Here is a 16426-nt window from a genome sequence, read left to right on the forward strand (position 1 = left end):
TATATCTAACCAAATTCTAGTTTGATGAAACAGTAAAATCAAATAATTATTCATTATTATGACATGTGATATACATTTGGAAATAAACTACGCTTTACACAGTCCTGAAACTAACATATTTTGAAAATATCGGTAAACATTTATTCGTTTACATAATATATATAATGATGGCACAACAGAAGAACTCCAAAGAATCTTAAAGCAACACAGAATTAAAGTATATTACAAAACAACGAACACACTTCGAAATACTTTAGTTCGCTTAAAAGAAAAAATCCCTTTCATGTCCACACAGAACTGAGTCTACAAATTAGGTTGTATCGATTGTGATGCCTTCTATATTGGAGAGTCATCTCGAGAAATCTTGACTAGAGCCGAAGAACATATTAGATACACAAAAAAACCTCCTAATAATCCCATGGAATTGGATAAACTTTAAATTAAATCGGCAATAGCAGTTCATACCATTTTCAACGACCACCAAATTGATTTTAAACATATCAAAATACTGCGAAAAGGCTTTTCCAATTACACAGAAAGGAGAGTAGCTGAAGCGTTCCATATCATGCTTAATCCTACTTCGCTCAATAGAAAACAAGGCCTTACCATACATCCTACGTGGACTAACTATCCTAGCCATTCAGTCTGATCGTATTTACAATTCACACTATCATCTTACAAATTAAACTCTATCCTTTCTCACCATAAATGTCACACAATTTTTCATCCTTAAACAATGCACACATACTGTTGTAACTTGAGGCCTGCAGATTAGAGCAAGGCGTGTTATCGATCGATTCTTATTGTTCCGCTGTACTACTTAAACTTGGATTAATTTTAATTTAGTTATTTATTCTCTGAAGAATTGACTTACACTAAGCCACGAAACGTCAGAAAATCTAATTTTTCTACTCATTGGGATATTACAAATCTATTATTTATTTATAAAAATCTACCCAATGCTCAATTTATTCGAAATCATCAAATCAAACCTTGGTAATGATACCTACAATATATATAATGATTATATTAATGTTCTAGATACCCATAAATTCACTGTAGATTTGTTAATTTGACATTTTGTTAATCTTGTTGGGTATAATCAATCAACTTGGTGTTAATGAGAATAACTCTCCTTCAATAAGTACTGTTGGGTTTGTTTTTGTATTATTATTATTATCTCATCTGTATCCTTTCAGGTTTAAAACGTCTTAGTTATTCTGCCATTTGAACGAAGCGTGTGCTTTATAGTTATCTATCATTAACTACATATATTTGCTTATTTATTTATTGGTAAATGTTATATGTCACATGTAAAATGCGGATTGATCTGTTCTATGAAAGAAATTTACAGCAAATAAATCGGATAGTTTTAAAGGATGAAAGCCTTTTTAAAAAAAGAATGTAAATAACTTTGAAATTTTACCTGTTTAAGTTGCGTTGATTTGAAGGCTAATTCAGCTCGTAATTTGTCAGTCATATCTTGGGCTGCATTTAATTCACGCTGAGTAACTAAATATCTTTGTTCTAAACTCGTAGCTAGGGATTCTTGATCAGTTCTTCGTTGCTCAGATTCACGTAGTTCACGAGTAAGCCTTTCAATCTAAAATAAATTAATTAAAACATTTTTGTGATATATATAAGTATCCATATATAACCTAAATAATAAATATCTGTCTAAAAATCAACTCTCAAACCGAGAACAAAATATTTCGTGCATTTTGAATCAAGAAAAACTAAGGTTGCTCAACTGCAAACTGAAAGACGTTTAGGCGCTCCAGAGGACGAAAAGGTAAACGCTTATAGTGATACTATGATTATCTGCATTTTAATAGTTTTAACTGTAAAATAAGCACTCAAATCTGTCTCAGTTTAGAGATAGCTGACTATTTGTTGGTTGTATGATGAGTGAAAATACTCAGTACGAACAATATATTTTCCGTACACTTTTAAAATTGAGAGCTAATAAATTCTAAATCTTGTGTATTATTCCGAACATCCTGTTTTGTCAGACCATCTACAAAAATATGTTACAGTTTGTATTGGTGTTAATGTCATAAGGAAAATTTTAGTTCGGTCTTGAGAAACAAATCATGAAGTTACTATCAGTCTTTTCATGGATTCCAAAGTGGTTTCCGAAACGATGCTAACTGTTGGCTTTCATAAAAAGTATATTTTTTGTCATAGAATAAGAATAAATTTAACTTAGACTTTTTAGATGACTAAAGGAGTAAAAGTAACCGAATTTCACGTAAAGACGCTGTATCAATACCACAAAGATTATTTTTTGAGCCCGAATAATGTTTTTGATATATGGTGGATTAAACGAGCTATTATTGATCAGATTATATTTATTTTAATCAATGAATCGTCCAAAGTCAAGGTATGAGAATTTTGTGACCTTGTATCTGACTCCAGTTAGAACCTACGATGATTGTTGTCGAAATATACATGCCGCAAACCCTCGTATATTTTCATCGACTCGCGTTAGTGAATCGCGGAATTAAACAAGTCAAATACGAAAATGGATTTCAATTACGTATATTTTATACAATCGTTAATCGGAACAGACAATTAGGGATGCGATAAAAAGGAAGCAAAGTGAAATGAAACGATGAATAGTGGCGAAGGCGAGTTAACCAACTCAATGTAATCAAGCATTCATCAATAGTTATAGTCAAACAAAAATACGTTACAGACACATGATGAATAGGGTAAGTAATTAACACATATACGATCATATAAAAAAACAGCCAGGGTTAATAAGCGAATAAGTGACAGGGTAAAAATGTGGCTTGAGAAGAATGAATAGACTGATCTGCTTGTAGTCTAGAATGACCTATGTAGTCTTGACAATAAGATTCAATCTCACACTTCTTTACAAGTCATTTGTATGTAGTGAAATGTAATGAGCCCTCTAAACAGTATGTCTTCATTCCTATCCATTCTCTTCAATCAAGTTATTATTTATCTCGTGAGCCCTGCTATGTATCATTAGGTTGAAGTGAACTACAAGAACTTGACTGACAAATTCACGAACTACTTAGATCCTCCAAATAAATTCCATTATGTAATAGAAAGTTATATTTATTCGATAAACGTCAAAAATTTTAGAGAAGAAAAATCAATTAGTGAGAGACTTTCGGAAGTGCATTGAGATTAGAATCTTTAAACAACTGATGAACATATCATATGCGTTTTGGCAAAAAATGTATCGTTTCTAAAGTTATTATTCAAAGAGCATCTTTCTGATTATTTTTAAAGGTGGATTGATCAATAAAACGAAGTGATAATCCAAAGATGATAGTCCAGAGATTTTGAGTTCTGAAACCAAATCATTACAAAACTATAATCCAATAATCATATTGTCTACATTAATTAAGCCGCAAGTAGTAAGCACCTAAATTAACAAATTTTGATTGCAGCCATGAATTAAACTCAGATAAAATTGAAAATAAAGATTATTTCTTGAATCTCTGAATTGCAAACAAACTGTGTGTGGAAACACATAAACAGTTATTAGACAAACCATTTATTTGCATCAAATGAACAGTGGCCAACAATATAATCCAATTTAAGACTCGTCAGTTGGATTTACCTGTTGATTTTTACACTGAGACTCAAACCTTGTACCCTTAAACAAATACGTCAAAATGTTGTACACTGAGCTATTGAATCCGTATGATCACAGGTTAATGCAACGGGTGCAAATGTCATTTTTACGGTTTTTATAATTTCATGTCATTGATGTCAAGGATTTCAAAATACGTCAAAGTTCCCAGAACTACTACTTTAAGCTATAATTTTATGATGTTGGATAAACAGACTAATTCATTTAAAAAGTTTATACTTCTATTATGAAAGTTGAATGATATTTGAATAATTTACTTGGTCATTAGCATGATTTAATTCACTTTGTGCTAAACTCAATGAATTTGAGCTTTCTCTTGATCGACTTGTCAGTTCAATCACTTGCCTTCGAGCAGCGAGTAATTCAGATGCCTATAAAATAAGACAAATATAATGAATCATTAGTATATTTTTAAAAATAATATTACAAATATATTTTTCACCCTTTTATATTATACAATAGGTTCTTTTTTGAAGTTAATTTTTAAAAAAATACGGTATGTATATATTTCAACATAAAGGTCATTCATTTAACAAGTCCTAAACCACTTGTAATCTAGCAAACTTTGTGTATTGTACGAGATTCTCATACTATCTATCATCACAGATTTAGAGTACTATGTATTCTACGAGTAAAATTAACAATAAATTTTATATGAAAATTATATTTGTGACAAATTTCGATAATGCAATGAGAAGACGAAGTTTATTAGAATTATGTGATATATTTGCTCAATACATCTCGAATAATCTGTTCAAATAAGATCATAGAATAGACAGACATCATCCTCTATTGCGAAACATTTGATTGAGATTGGTCATAAGTTTGAAATCAAGTCAGCATTTGTAGTGTTATATAAAAGCCTTCAAAGACGTATACTACGGCTTATTGAAGCCATGGCTATATGGAAATTGAAATCCCCTTTATGCGTTCAGAAACAATTTGTCCTTACACTTAACCTACCCTGGTAATACTGATTTATTATCCAGAGTGGTAATCACATTTGTTTTTGTGTACTTTAATATTATTATTTTTTCCTTGTTATGGCTTACCTTTAACCTGCCTAGTTGACCTCTTAATTTTGATATAAAAATATCTTAACAAGTATATGTGTGATCAGATTGTTCGAAATGTATTGAGCAAATATATCACATAATTGTGATAAACTTCGTCTTCTTCAAAAGAGACAGTATTAAACTTATTATTACCCTGGTAATCCATTTTTTTATTTTATTTTTATTGTTCTTTGGTTATTTGTGTTATTTTATTCATTTGTTTATTTTAAAATATTTATTTTGTGTTATATTCCTCCCCTATTACCAAATTCTTAAATCAACTTTTCATTCACACATTTCCGCCCACTTACCCTCTTAAATTATGTTAACTTTTCGAACTCTATTCAATTATTACGTAACCTATCTTATCACTGTTTAACTCCATGAATCCTTCACTGCCTTTAAAATTATCACACAATTTATGAACTCCACTCAACTACTACATCACCCATCCTGAGTTGTTTCCTTAATTCTAACACCAATCAACCTCGGACCTGTTCCTACATACATATATATATAGTTATTATTGTAAACGTTTGTCATTCCAATTATTTACAATCATTTATGTCAATTGTTTCACACAATTTCGTATCTCAATGTAAAATTCTATTACATATTTGGTTGTAAGCAGCTGATGAGAAACCTCGAACTATTATGAATTCATATTATTCTGCATGAATATTTGTTCTTGCTTTATTTAAATTCATTAAATGAACTTATTGAATGAAATCTTCACATTGTATTATCGAAATTTATCAAAGGGGCTAATTGTTTTAAATATTTGTGATAAGTGTTTATTTTAAACTTACAGAAATCAGTATATAATGTAATGGAAGTGGATAGTGATTTGATAAGTTGAAAATATAAAATTTATTAAGATATAATTCTTTTAAATAAAACTTTATTTAAAATAAAAAGTGAATATTTGATATAAATAATGAATGAATTAAGTGAAAAAAATCACTAATTGCTTGTAATAAAATAATAACAATTGTTTAATTACCCCTCTCTATGTATATATATTTAAATAAACATGCAGATTAGTAAATGGAATGGAATGTAACGTAATCATTTGTGCAATGTCCAGGCTAAAGTGCAATCAAGAACTTGATCTTTCTAAATACAACCAGTATATCAGCGTAATATGTTTTCTTGATGGTTGCTTTTAGCTTCTATCTCAAAATTGTAATGTTTTATTCTTTTCTGAATGGTAGAGAGATATAGACCATTTTCTTTGCAGACGAATTAAGAACTAACGTTTACACCTATTCATCTACTTTAATTGATATCTGTTTAGTATCGATTTTCAGTCAGCAATCCTGTGTCTTTAAACGTATTTGTAGTGAATATTCTTTGAGTTCTGTCGAAGTAGCACTTTGTGAAGCCCCGCTTGTGTTGCAGTGCAAATTTGGATATTGTTCAGTCCAGGATAGCTTCCCATAATCGAACAAGTTTATAGTTTCATTCTCCGTTCCACTCAATTTATTTAATTGACCTTTATTAATTTTCACATGCCATGCTTTCAAAAGTATATGTGTGACCAGGCTACTTAAAATGTATTGAGCAAATATATCACATCCTTCAGATCAACCCCGTCTCCTCAGCATTGGAAGCTGTTGGTCTTTGAATGATGATAATATTTTTCAAACACACTTTGGATAGAACATTAATGTGACTATATATATAAACCAAGAAGGTACAAGAATAGATATTAACATTTGGAATTCAATGCCGCCGTTTGAGAACTTACGTCGTTCTCCATTAATACTATGTAAAGTCGTAAAACTAGAAAGAATAAATGGACTAGGTTCGAGATTGTTTTTATTATAGAGTTTAGCTGTTTTTGTTCAACAGTTGCTATCTTATTCAGGATTCATAGACGGTGGAATACAAGTTTATTTGTTCGAAATTCGTGACAACATTTTTAGTCGTTAAAGTAAAAAAAACTATATTAGCCTATCGAGCATGAAACGAAGTTGAAGGATACATCAATCTCTGTTTTTATTGCTTTAACAAACTATGCTTACTGATACCTTATCCAATTTTACAATTTTGTTGTTTTGTTTAACTTTCGAGGTCAGTTAACGTAAATATCTTTCGCCAGTTCTTTTGAGAGCAATTACACTGAGTCTATGCAATTATTTTAAAGCCAAACTCATTAGATGAGTAGAGGCAAGTGGTCCAAGACCTCAGATCTAGGTTTCCTGTCAGTTAACTCTCACCACCGTGGGTAATACGAAACAACAGGTAACCAGTAGTTTGCTCAAAGATTCCAACACATCATTCTACATCTCAGTTCAATTTCCAAACCCCGATCAGCTAGCGATATTCCAGTGACTTTTGCTATCGTGGAGGAGCCATTATTTTCAGAAGTTATAATTCCTCATAGTCAAACAAAATTAATTTTATCAAACCATTTAGTTATATTATCAAGTAGTAATCAGAAATCTTAAATCAAATGTCTGTGATTGGTTTTCAGGTGATTAAAAATGTTCCATTTTAAGTCTTATATTCGCATTTGGAAAATCTGGCATTCCCGTTTTCTCACATAAGACGTAATAGATAAAGTCTGTTTGAAATTTTTAAAGTCGACGTTTACTTAGTAGTTTTCGATATTTGCTGGACATATAATCGCTAGTGATGAGACATCAACTTGGAGTTAATAATTATTTGAAGGGAACTCTTGTAAACAGTGTGAAAATAATTTATAAGCTAATTTCCAATATAAACATACACGTTGTTCAAGATTTTCTTGCAGTTCTTTGATTCTGTTCGCTGCTTCAAGAGCAGCTGCTGACGCTGAACCACAGAATAAATTTGATAAAGGAGCATTCAGAACTGATGACGAAGATAAGAATTCAGAACTTTTACTTATTCCAACTGATCCTTGTGGGAATGAAACAGTTTCTAATTTGTAGAAAAAATAAAGTGATATTTCAGTGATTATGACGCAATAACAAATTTTAATATATTGCTAAAAGCAAAAGATGGGGAAAACTTAAATCTTTAGACTGGACGAGAAGTAAAGTACATGTTGTGGTTTACATCGTAAAGTGATCTTAGATAGACAACCATTGAAGAACAGGAAGCATCGGACAGCTATTTCGTTCTAGTATGATGCATCCATTTTCCCATCAGAGATGGAACTCCAGCCCCTAACACATCGCGACAACTGCCTAACATTTAAATAATTGACCTGGTATCCAACGGTGCATATGATTAAATTTAGATACATACTATGAAAATCCAGCAATCTCCATAAATCTTCATAACAACAGTAAATGACTGTTTGACTATTTCGCTGATATTGATTAGCCCATATTTTATTGTATATTATAATAAGCGTTTTGTTCGACAACGTTACTCACCATTTATTAACTAAGAAATCAAGAAAAAAACAGAAATAATAACTCCACTTTTCTAAATTGAACATTGAATGAAAATAATCATTAATTCTGTATTTGCCCCTTCATTTTCTCCGCTCACTTTTTCTTTGTACATCATTTTTTTAACTCGTAGATTATAAACATTTAACACCCACAAAATAAACAAGTTTGATAAATTGGTTACTTAGAAAAATTAAATATTCCGTTTTTTCCCCAAATATTGATCCAACTATGAAACTGCAATTTATGCGATAAAATAATATTTGGTAACTAAACTAGCTTATTTTTAGAAAAGATAATTTTTTCCATGTAAATATATAAGTGATACTTGGTAAACGGTAAATGTAAACATTAGAAATGTTATTTCATTTCATAATCAGTGTTACAGAAGATGATGAACAAAAGAAATTTAGATCAATTTCTATAGAATTTTTAGGTATAGAAAATTGATTCTTTTTTTTATTCATTTATCTGTCTGTAAAACTTTAAAATATAGACTAAAATTACTTAATTGTATTTTCATAAACAGGTTGCTTTTAGTGATTTATGTTTTCTTTCAATTCGAATACTAATATCATGAAATGATTTCACTTGTTTCAAAGTACTATTTTATGTTTTTCAGTGATATAATCTAATCTTGTCAAGTAGAATAATATTGAAGCTTTTATCATATCTAGTATCATATAAATGGAAAGTATCAACTTATTATGTGTAATTTTTATCAAAAACTCTTTGCAAACTACAACATTTACTGAACTATATGATAAAAAAGAAATCACACATTTTTTTTATTTTATAAGCACGAACAATATCAATGCCTTTATCATTAGCATACTGTGTTTTTCTTTGTTGACTAAATCGGTAAGACACCTGACAGATATCTCATTAGCTTATAGAACTAGAAAATCTTGTCTAAAACATTTGGTGTGTAAGCTTCAGTTGTGTAACGTCAAACGGTATGAGTGATATTTTAGTTTCCTGATTGCCTAGAAAAAAATGCCACCTCGTTCACAAATGATTTTATTCAAGATAGTTGTTCAGAACATCCGCTGAATTTCAGTAAACAGGAATTACATTCTATGATTCAAGTTAATACATTTTATATACAATATCACGTACAGAACCCTAATTTAATTCTATATCATTGCAATGCTTAGTAAAGATATCTTATAAAGTGGTTAATTAATGAAATCAAATATATGTATGTATATAAAAGGACGTCAACAAAATGTTTCACAAACTTAGTGTAAATACTCAAGTCTTCAATTATTAGGCACTTTTCAAATAATATATTTGATTTAATATAACACATATTTACAAGGTTAAAATAAAGTTTCAAGAAAAAAGTTATCTAATTTTAATATATTACCAAATTTCAACAAGAATAGATACAAATAGTAATTACTATCAAAATACAATTTACCTTCAAGTGATAACTTTTGAATTTGATCAAGATTATTCTGTATGTCTGTATCATCATCTTTTATGAAATCTTTGTCAACTTGTGTTTCACTAGATATCACTGTTCGATGAATATTATTATTATTAAATGTATTTTCAGTGGAACTATTATTTATCTTTGAACGTTTTAATTCGAATAATTCATTTTCTAAATCAGTTACTTTATTTTGTGACACTCTTAGACGATTATGAACTTTTTCATCTAAAACTTTGTGATGTTCAAATAAAGATTTCAATGCTTTTAAAACTTCCACTTCTGAGCCTAATCCTGTCATTGAAGGACTTGTTGATCCAGTAGTTGTATTCATGGAATAATTCGATGAAGAATTTAAAATATCCATTTCGGAGCACACTGTTTCACCATCAGCCATTGTACCCCCCGGAATCAATGAATTTGTACTAGTACTCATAGCCGTTGATGTATGTCGTTTCACTACAGTCATTCTAAGTGATCTTTCATGGCGAGCTACCAAATTCTCTAAGTGTTCTAAGAGAATCTACAGTTAAAACAAACGTGAAGGTAAAAGGATGCATCATCAGTGTATAAGTGTACTAGTGATAAGTTTCTTCGAAACAAATTTTTTGAATATATATTTAATTATTTGGCTAATAAATTCATAGTAATCAAATACAATAGACAAACTTAAGTGTATAATTTAAATAAAATACTTTATAAAACTGCAAATTATTAGCAGAAATCATCGTAAAATCAACCTTTAAACTTAGGTGGTCAAATTCTCCTATTTTACGAGTGTTAGTTAGTATCGATTAAGTATATTCGTGATACCAGTGTTCAGTATGAGTTTTATGAAAATGTGTTTATAAATTAACTTGTGATGCAACTAAAAAAATTCTCTGAGTTAAAACAATCAATAAAGTTGTGAAGTATTTTTGGTGTTAAGAAAATGTGAAGTAATATTTAGTAGCAATGAATGACTTCAATCAGATTTTCCAACAAGTCGTAAATATTTTAAAACAGAAATTGACCTAAATTGATTTGATTAATTTTACTACATAGTAAACGTTTTGTATTTCAATATATTTCTGTTTTCACTTGTGAAAACCAGTGATATTACTATTTTTGTGATTATACTGTAACAACATTCTTCATTGTCAAAGAGCAGATAAATAATTTTTAGTTTTACATCATGGACTAATTTTGGCAAAACGGCCTTTCTAATCCAGGAATGACTAGGTATTGTTTGGTCTTTGTAAGACACATACACATCTGCAACCTCGCATTGTGAGCAACGAGTTTAGGTAATTCGGGCTTGATATAGGCACTGCCAATCTTAAAGAGCGGTTATCGCTTGAACTCATAAACTCACTAAAGTAAGAAATAAAGACTATTAGGTTTCGGCATAGTGGCTTAAAATAAAGGTGTCTGATATTGGTTGTGAAAGTTGTTTGTTTTAACTCTGTTGAGATAAGACTACATTACTTCTGAAGAACATAGTTTTGCTAATTTGTTGAGGATTTTGATGTCACTAGTGTATTCTATCGCCTCTTTACATTTACTGACGCACAAATGAGTAGAATGTTAGCTTCACCTTTATTGCAAAAATATGACCAGAAGATTATAGAGGTTTTAGGTATTATTGTTATAATTTTGGGTTCCAAAGCATCTGCTAAGCGTTCTGTATCGATCAGATGCTGAGAGATCCTACTGATGAATGCAGTAACTCTTAAAAGTTTACAAACTCACTGAAACTGACTATTTTACTGTTTTTACGGTAGACGTATCAACGGAACACGTAAGTTTGAATGTGGTTAATTCGAGAAGGGTATTTAAATATTTCTTTGTTGTGTAATACTATTCCGAAAAAGGGAGTAAACTTTTCTGAAGGAAAGATTTTGATCAGCTTCATATTAAAACATCTCTTTTTGAAGATTTAGTTTTACATTCATAGTGTTAAGCTTAACAATAACAACAATGAATGCAAGTATACCTACCATATACTTTATTTTATCTAATAAAATTCACATAGTGGTTAAAAATGATAATTTAGAAAGATTCGTTGAATGTTGGGATACTGACTATAAACAGTTACTAAAAGAGTTTACCTCCTCAAGAAAAAAAATGTTGATAAATCGATGACCAAAAAAATTTATCTGTTTGGATTTCTATGACGATAAAGAAAAAATATATTCAAATACGAGTAACAATTTCTTTAAAAGTACACAAAAATAAGGCAATTTACTAAAAAAAAGATATATAAACTTTTGCCTATTGATAAGACTGGAGGTTTATTAGATTTTACTTGCGAATAAATTTCACATGAAACAAGAAAAATCTGTTTGATTCGTTTTTGGAATGTGTCAGAATTACAGATCATGATATACTCCCATGGGGCTATTATTAATCATCCTGCAAAAACGTCCTCTTTTTGTCCCCTGACTTGGCCAGGATAAATCTGAAATAATTTTTTTGTTTGGATAACATCTAAATGTACATTTGCTTTACTATCATGTACCTCTTCTTACAATGGAGTGAAAGTTTACATCTACCCAGATGATCACAACTATTTTTAACATGATGCAAAAATAAATGATCTAAGAATCAATTGACTTTACCTAATTAATTTTTGACATACTTGACTTATTTCATTAGTGTAAAATTTACTATTTTTGTTTATGATAGATATCAGTAGACAGTTTTCCCATGTGTAGTAGTCAGCTCAAATACTATTCATTAAATTAAATACTTACTGAAGTTTTGGTTTTATTTTTTGTAGCATTTTATCTACAAGATTCTCGATTGTTTTCATTTATACAAGCAATGAAGTTAGATAGCTTTATATATTTAATAAACTTCATATTTTATGACTATGCTTTTTTATTTTGTGCTATATTTGGTAAGTTTAAAATTCAGAATAATTTATTTTGTCCATTAAATGTTTATAGCTACTTGTGGTTATTTATCAATGAAATAGCTTTATTAAGTCAAAAGGCATGTCACATTACTAGTAAAGGGGTTGTGGAGATTATTAAGTTTCTGATTGAGATCATGAGCCGATTGATGTTAGACCACCTTTGGAAACCTGGAAGCACTGGACGGCCACTTCGTCCTATTGTGGGACTGCTCAGCAGTGCGCATCCACGATCCCGCTCGCGGGATTCGAACCCAGGGCCTTCGGTCTCGCGCGCGAATGCTTAACCGACTGGACCGCTGAGCCTGAATATCACATTGTTTATGTCCTTCACAGTATTGTACTAATGTTAAAATATCTATTAAGCATAAAATAATTTATAATACTTTTCATTTATTGAATCAATATAATTTAAATTCATTCCTCTTTGTTAGAGAAGTATTTCGACAGTTTAAAAAACCCAATAGAAGACTCAAAAATGAAGAATATTTGAGTAAACAGTTGTTTTCAGTAATTTCAACATCAGGCTCTACAGTTATAAGTCCATAATTATTGTAATATTTTACATAGGCTAAATTAAAGCAATGTATTACAATAAATTTGACAATGTTATATGATAAAAATGGTGAACGTTCGCATCTGTTCGTGAACATGTATCCTGATGGTTTGGAAAAGAAGTTACTAAATCGATCAACAGCACTATTAATCCTCACTTAGTAGATAGTGATTATCATATCAAAATAGAAGAAGCTTTCTCCGTGTTATATTAATTTCCAGAAAATCTACCTGAAAGAGCTGGATTACGGTTACTCTACATGGTCGAAGCCATCTGGATCAACTCCAGAAAATCTAACTTATATATCCAGGGAATGTATATCTAGCCTCTATGTTTACCTTGGCCTACGACTGGATCACCGAATAACTAAAGTGAGTATTATAAACCTCTTACTCTCTTCCCATATTTTTATCATAATTATATTGATAACACCCCTCATATTATGTATGGTAAGCACACAAAAATATTATTTTTACTATCTCTATTATCATTATTATCTCAATTGACAAGATGAAATTCCCCTATGTATTTTCTTTAAACGAGTTTTTACATTTTCATTTTTACTATATTACTGTGATAAGGATTGTGACTGGACACTTTACTCCAAACCAATATGACCTTTATTAAATGATCTTTTTAATTTGCAAATAACACAATTTTGAAGTATATATGTCGTAACAGATGTAAACATTCACCATTTTTTACATGTAACATTCTCAAATTTATTAATACATTGCCTTAATTTGACCTATGTAAAAAATCACAATTATCATTTCAACATAATAAATACATTGTTGGGGTTTCCAAATCTCAATTAGAGGGTTTGATAACTCCATTTAAAGTGTTATAACATCGTTTAATAACACTAAAACATCAAGCGTATGAGATATTTATTCCATAGTGTTAGTGAAAACAGATAGCAAGCTTCATTTTTCCGACCATCTGTAAACACTTGATTTCTGAATTTTGATTAATACATAGGTTTACTCAATAGATACCTGAAGCATTTGATATCACCTCTGAATAGACTTTAAGTAGCCTTTACTAACAGTACAAAATTCATGAACAACATATTCTCAGTACAGATATTCGATTGACCTGATAACCATTATGTGAAGTAAATTAACATACAAATTAATTAATCCACCACTACAGTAATTTAATGAAATTATCAGTACAGGTCTGTGGAGATTGTTGACTTTAGATTGGTGAAATCAACTGATCAATGTTAGACCACAACTGAAAACCTAGGAGCACTGGATTCCTGTTTCGTCCTAGTATGGGAGTCCTCAGTAGTGCACGTCCACGATCCCGCACATGGGACTCAAACCCAGTACCTTCAGCCTCTCAATAAGAAGCTTGAGAATAGTAGAAAAATATGGCGTTGTTCCAGACCACATTAACGAATCATATTGACGACTAATTATTAAATCGAATTGAAAATATTTAACGCACATAATAAGTATGAATGTTAGATTAAAAGTCAACGATTCATATATATTGTAATACAGTCTGTTTACTATACAGTAATATCTTTAGTTTAATTATAATTCTACTATTTAGGAAATGCACTTATAACTTTGACTAATCTACCTATAACAATGAAAAAGTACTTGAAGAATATAAATCGTCTTTTATTTTTATTTCGAAAAAAATTCAGTGAAAAAGCTATGGTTTAAACATTTAGCTTAAAAATAAATATACTTGGCTTTATTTTAATCAAACAAAACTTTCCAAAGGAGAACATTTTCCTTTCATTTTAATGTTTAAAACTTATTTTTGTTTATGCCGCAAAACGTTTTTGTGCCATGAAATTAATAATAATAATAATAATAAATTATATAAGTTACATTAAACACATTTATTCGCTAAGTAAAAGAGATTAAATGTTTACAATGTTATACTTATCCAGATCTTCTGTTTAATTTCAATTTTAAAAACCATAAACATAAAGGTGTTAGACTAAAAATACAAGATTGGGATGTTTTGTGTTTATCAATGATATTAAAATCATAAAAAATATTTTTATTATTCTACTTTTTTTTCTTATTTCAATAAATGCTCAATATTCAATTTGTTTGTTTGTTTTTTTCCTTTATTGTAATAAATGTCTTAAAATTTATCCTTCAAAACTAAATAAAATCAAGAAAAACATTAATAGAAGCTAAAAATTGATCAAGAGATATTTTTACTTTGAGTTGTGTTTCACTTTATCAAGATGTTTGAAATTCATATCAATTAAAACATACAAAGATGGGTAGTGGCTAGCAGTAGAATCTAGGACGCGCGCTGACGAGTCCCAAATAGGATGAAATGCGCATTCCGGATTCCACTGCTAGCCACTATCCATCTTTGCTTATTAAAGCTTGTGAATTAAGGCAATATCGAGGTATACGCACAGTATGCACATATCCCAATAACAGACTGTATATTTGCAGTCTTAAACCTCAATCGGAAAATACAAGCATCACAATACCAAGTGAATTAAAGCATACGTTTACACTACTAACATATGCAATGTTATGAAGCTTATAAAAATGGTTATCAAAAGAGTCTAGAAGATGGATTAGTGTAGTTTTATAAATTAAGCTGTTGAATATAAACGTTATTTTGAAATCTTAACAGTTAGGTGATTGTTAAACCAACTCTAAATGAAATGCCTTACATTACTGACTGATTGTTAAAAATCCTTATAGCGTTAAATAATTGAGTTTCCTTAAGTAATGTACACTTATGCATCCACTAGGTATCGATATTATGTTGGATTATATGATTTTTGTGAGTTCAACACATGCAATGTTCATGAGTGGGTACTGATAAAATATCTAATATTGAGAAAAAGCAGTTAATCGATTATTTTTGGTTTCCACTGGAACGTCACAAAATTTCTAACGAAATTGAACGAAGATTATTAATGCAAGAGGCTTATGGGAGAGTGTTAAATTAAATCATTCATATCACGAACTGAATATAGGTGGAAAGCTACTTTTCCTTAGTATTGACTTCTTAGCATTGTGCATCTATGAAGCACCCAAGATCGAATAAGAATCATCAGACATTCCAGAATATAGCCTTTATATCACTAAGATGACATTCAATGGTTTACATTTACAACATCAGTTAACTGAGTAGCCATCTCCTGATGTAGATGATGAGTAACTGCTTTACACAACAAGGTTGATTTTAACTGACCCAGTCCTTTTACAAGAACCCCAGGAATTACCTCTCGATTAACAAACCAAATAAAAAATTATCTTGATTAGCTTATCATAATTCCTACTTATTGTATAGTTCTAAACGTAATCGGTATTTATGAGTTAGTTATAACCACCGAAATAAAAAAAATTTGAACGAAACTAAGAACTCAGGTCCAGATAATTATTCGACTTCAAATAAATATTTTTAATGAATGATTTCATATTCTTGATATGAACAATCAAATAAAACGTTATAGGATCTTATTTAAA

General features: G+C 30.0%; 1 protein-coding gene across 2 annotated transcripts in view; it reads right to left on the bottom strand.

The window, feature by feature from the left end:
- PPFIA2_2 (Liprin-alpha-2) overlaps positions 1–16426 on the bottom strand; it is a 70175-nt gene that overhangs the window by 43204 nt on the left and 10545 nt on the right. For both annotated transcript variants that reach the window (XM_051213422.1, XM_051213423.1), the window contains exons 4-7: positions 9496–10030; positions 7421–7593; positions 3889–4002; positions 1427–1603 (exon numbers count right to left, since the gene is read on the bottom strand). In XM_051213422.1, coding sequence (XP_051069402.1) covers positions 1427–1603; positions 3889–4002; positions 7421–7593; positions 9496–10030 — 999 coding nt within the window. The remainder of the gene's footprint in view (positions 1–1426; positions 1604–3888; positions 4003–7420; positions 7594–9495; positions 10031–16426) is intronic.

This window comes from Schistosoma haematobium, chromosome 3 (genome assembly GCF_000699445.3).
Source record: "Schistosoma haematobium chromosome 3, whole genome shotgun sequence".
In the NCBI taxonomy this organism is placed as follows: domain Eukaryota; kingdom Metazoa; phylum Platyhelminthes; class Trematoda; order Strigeidida; family Schistosomatidae; genus Schistosoma; species Schistosoma haematobium.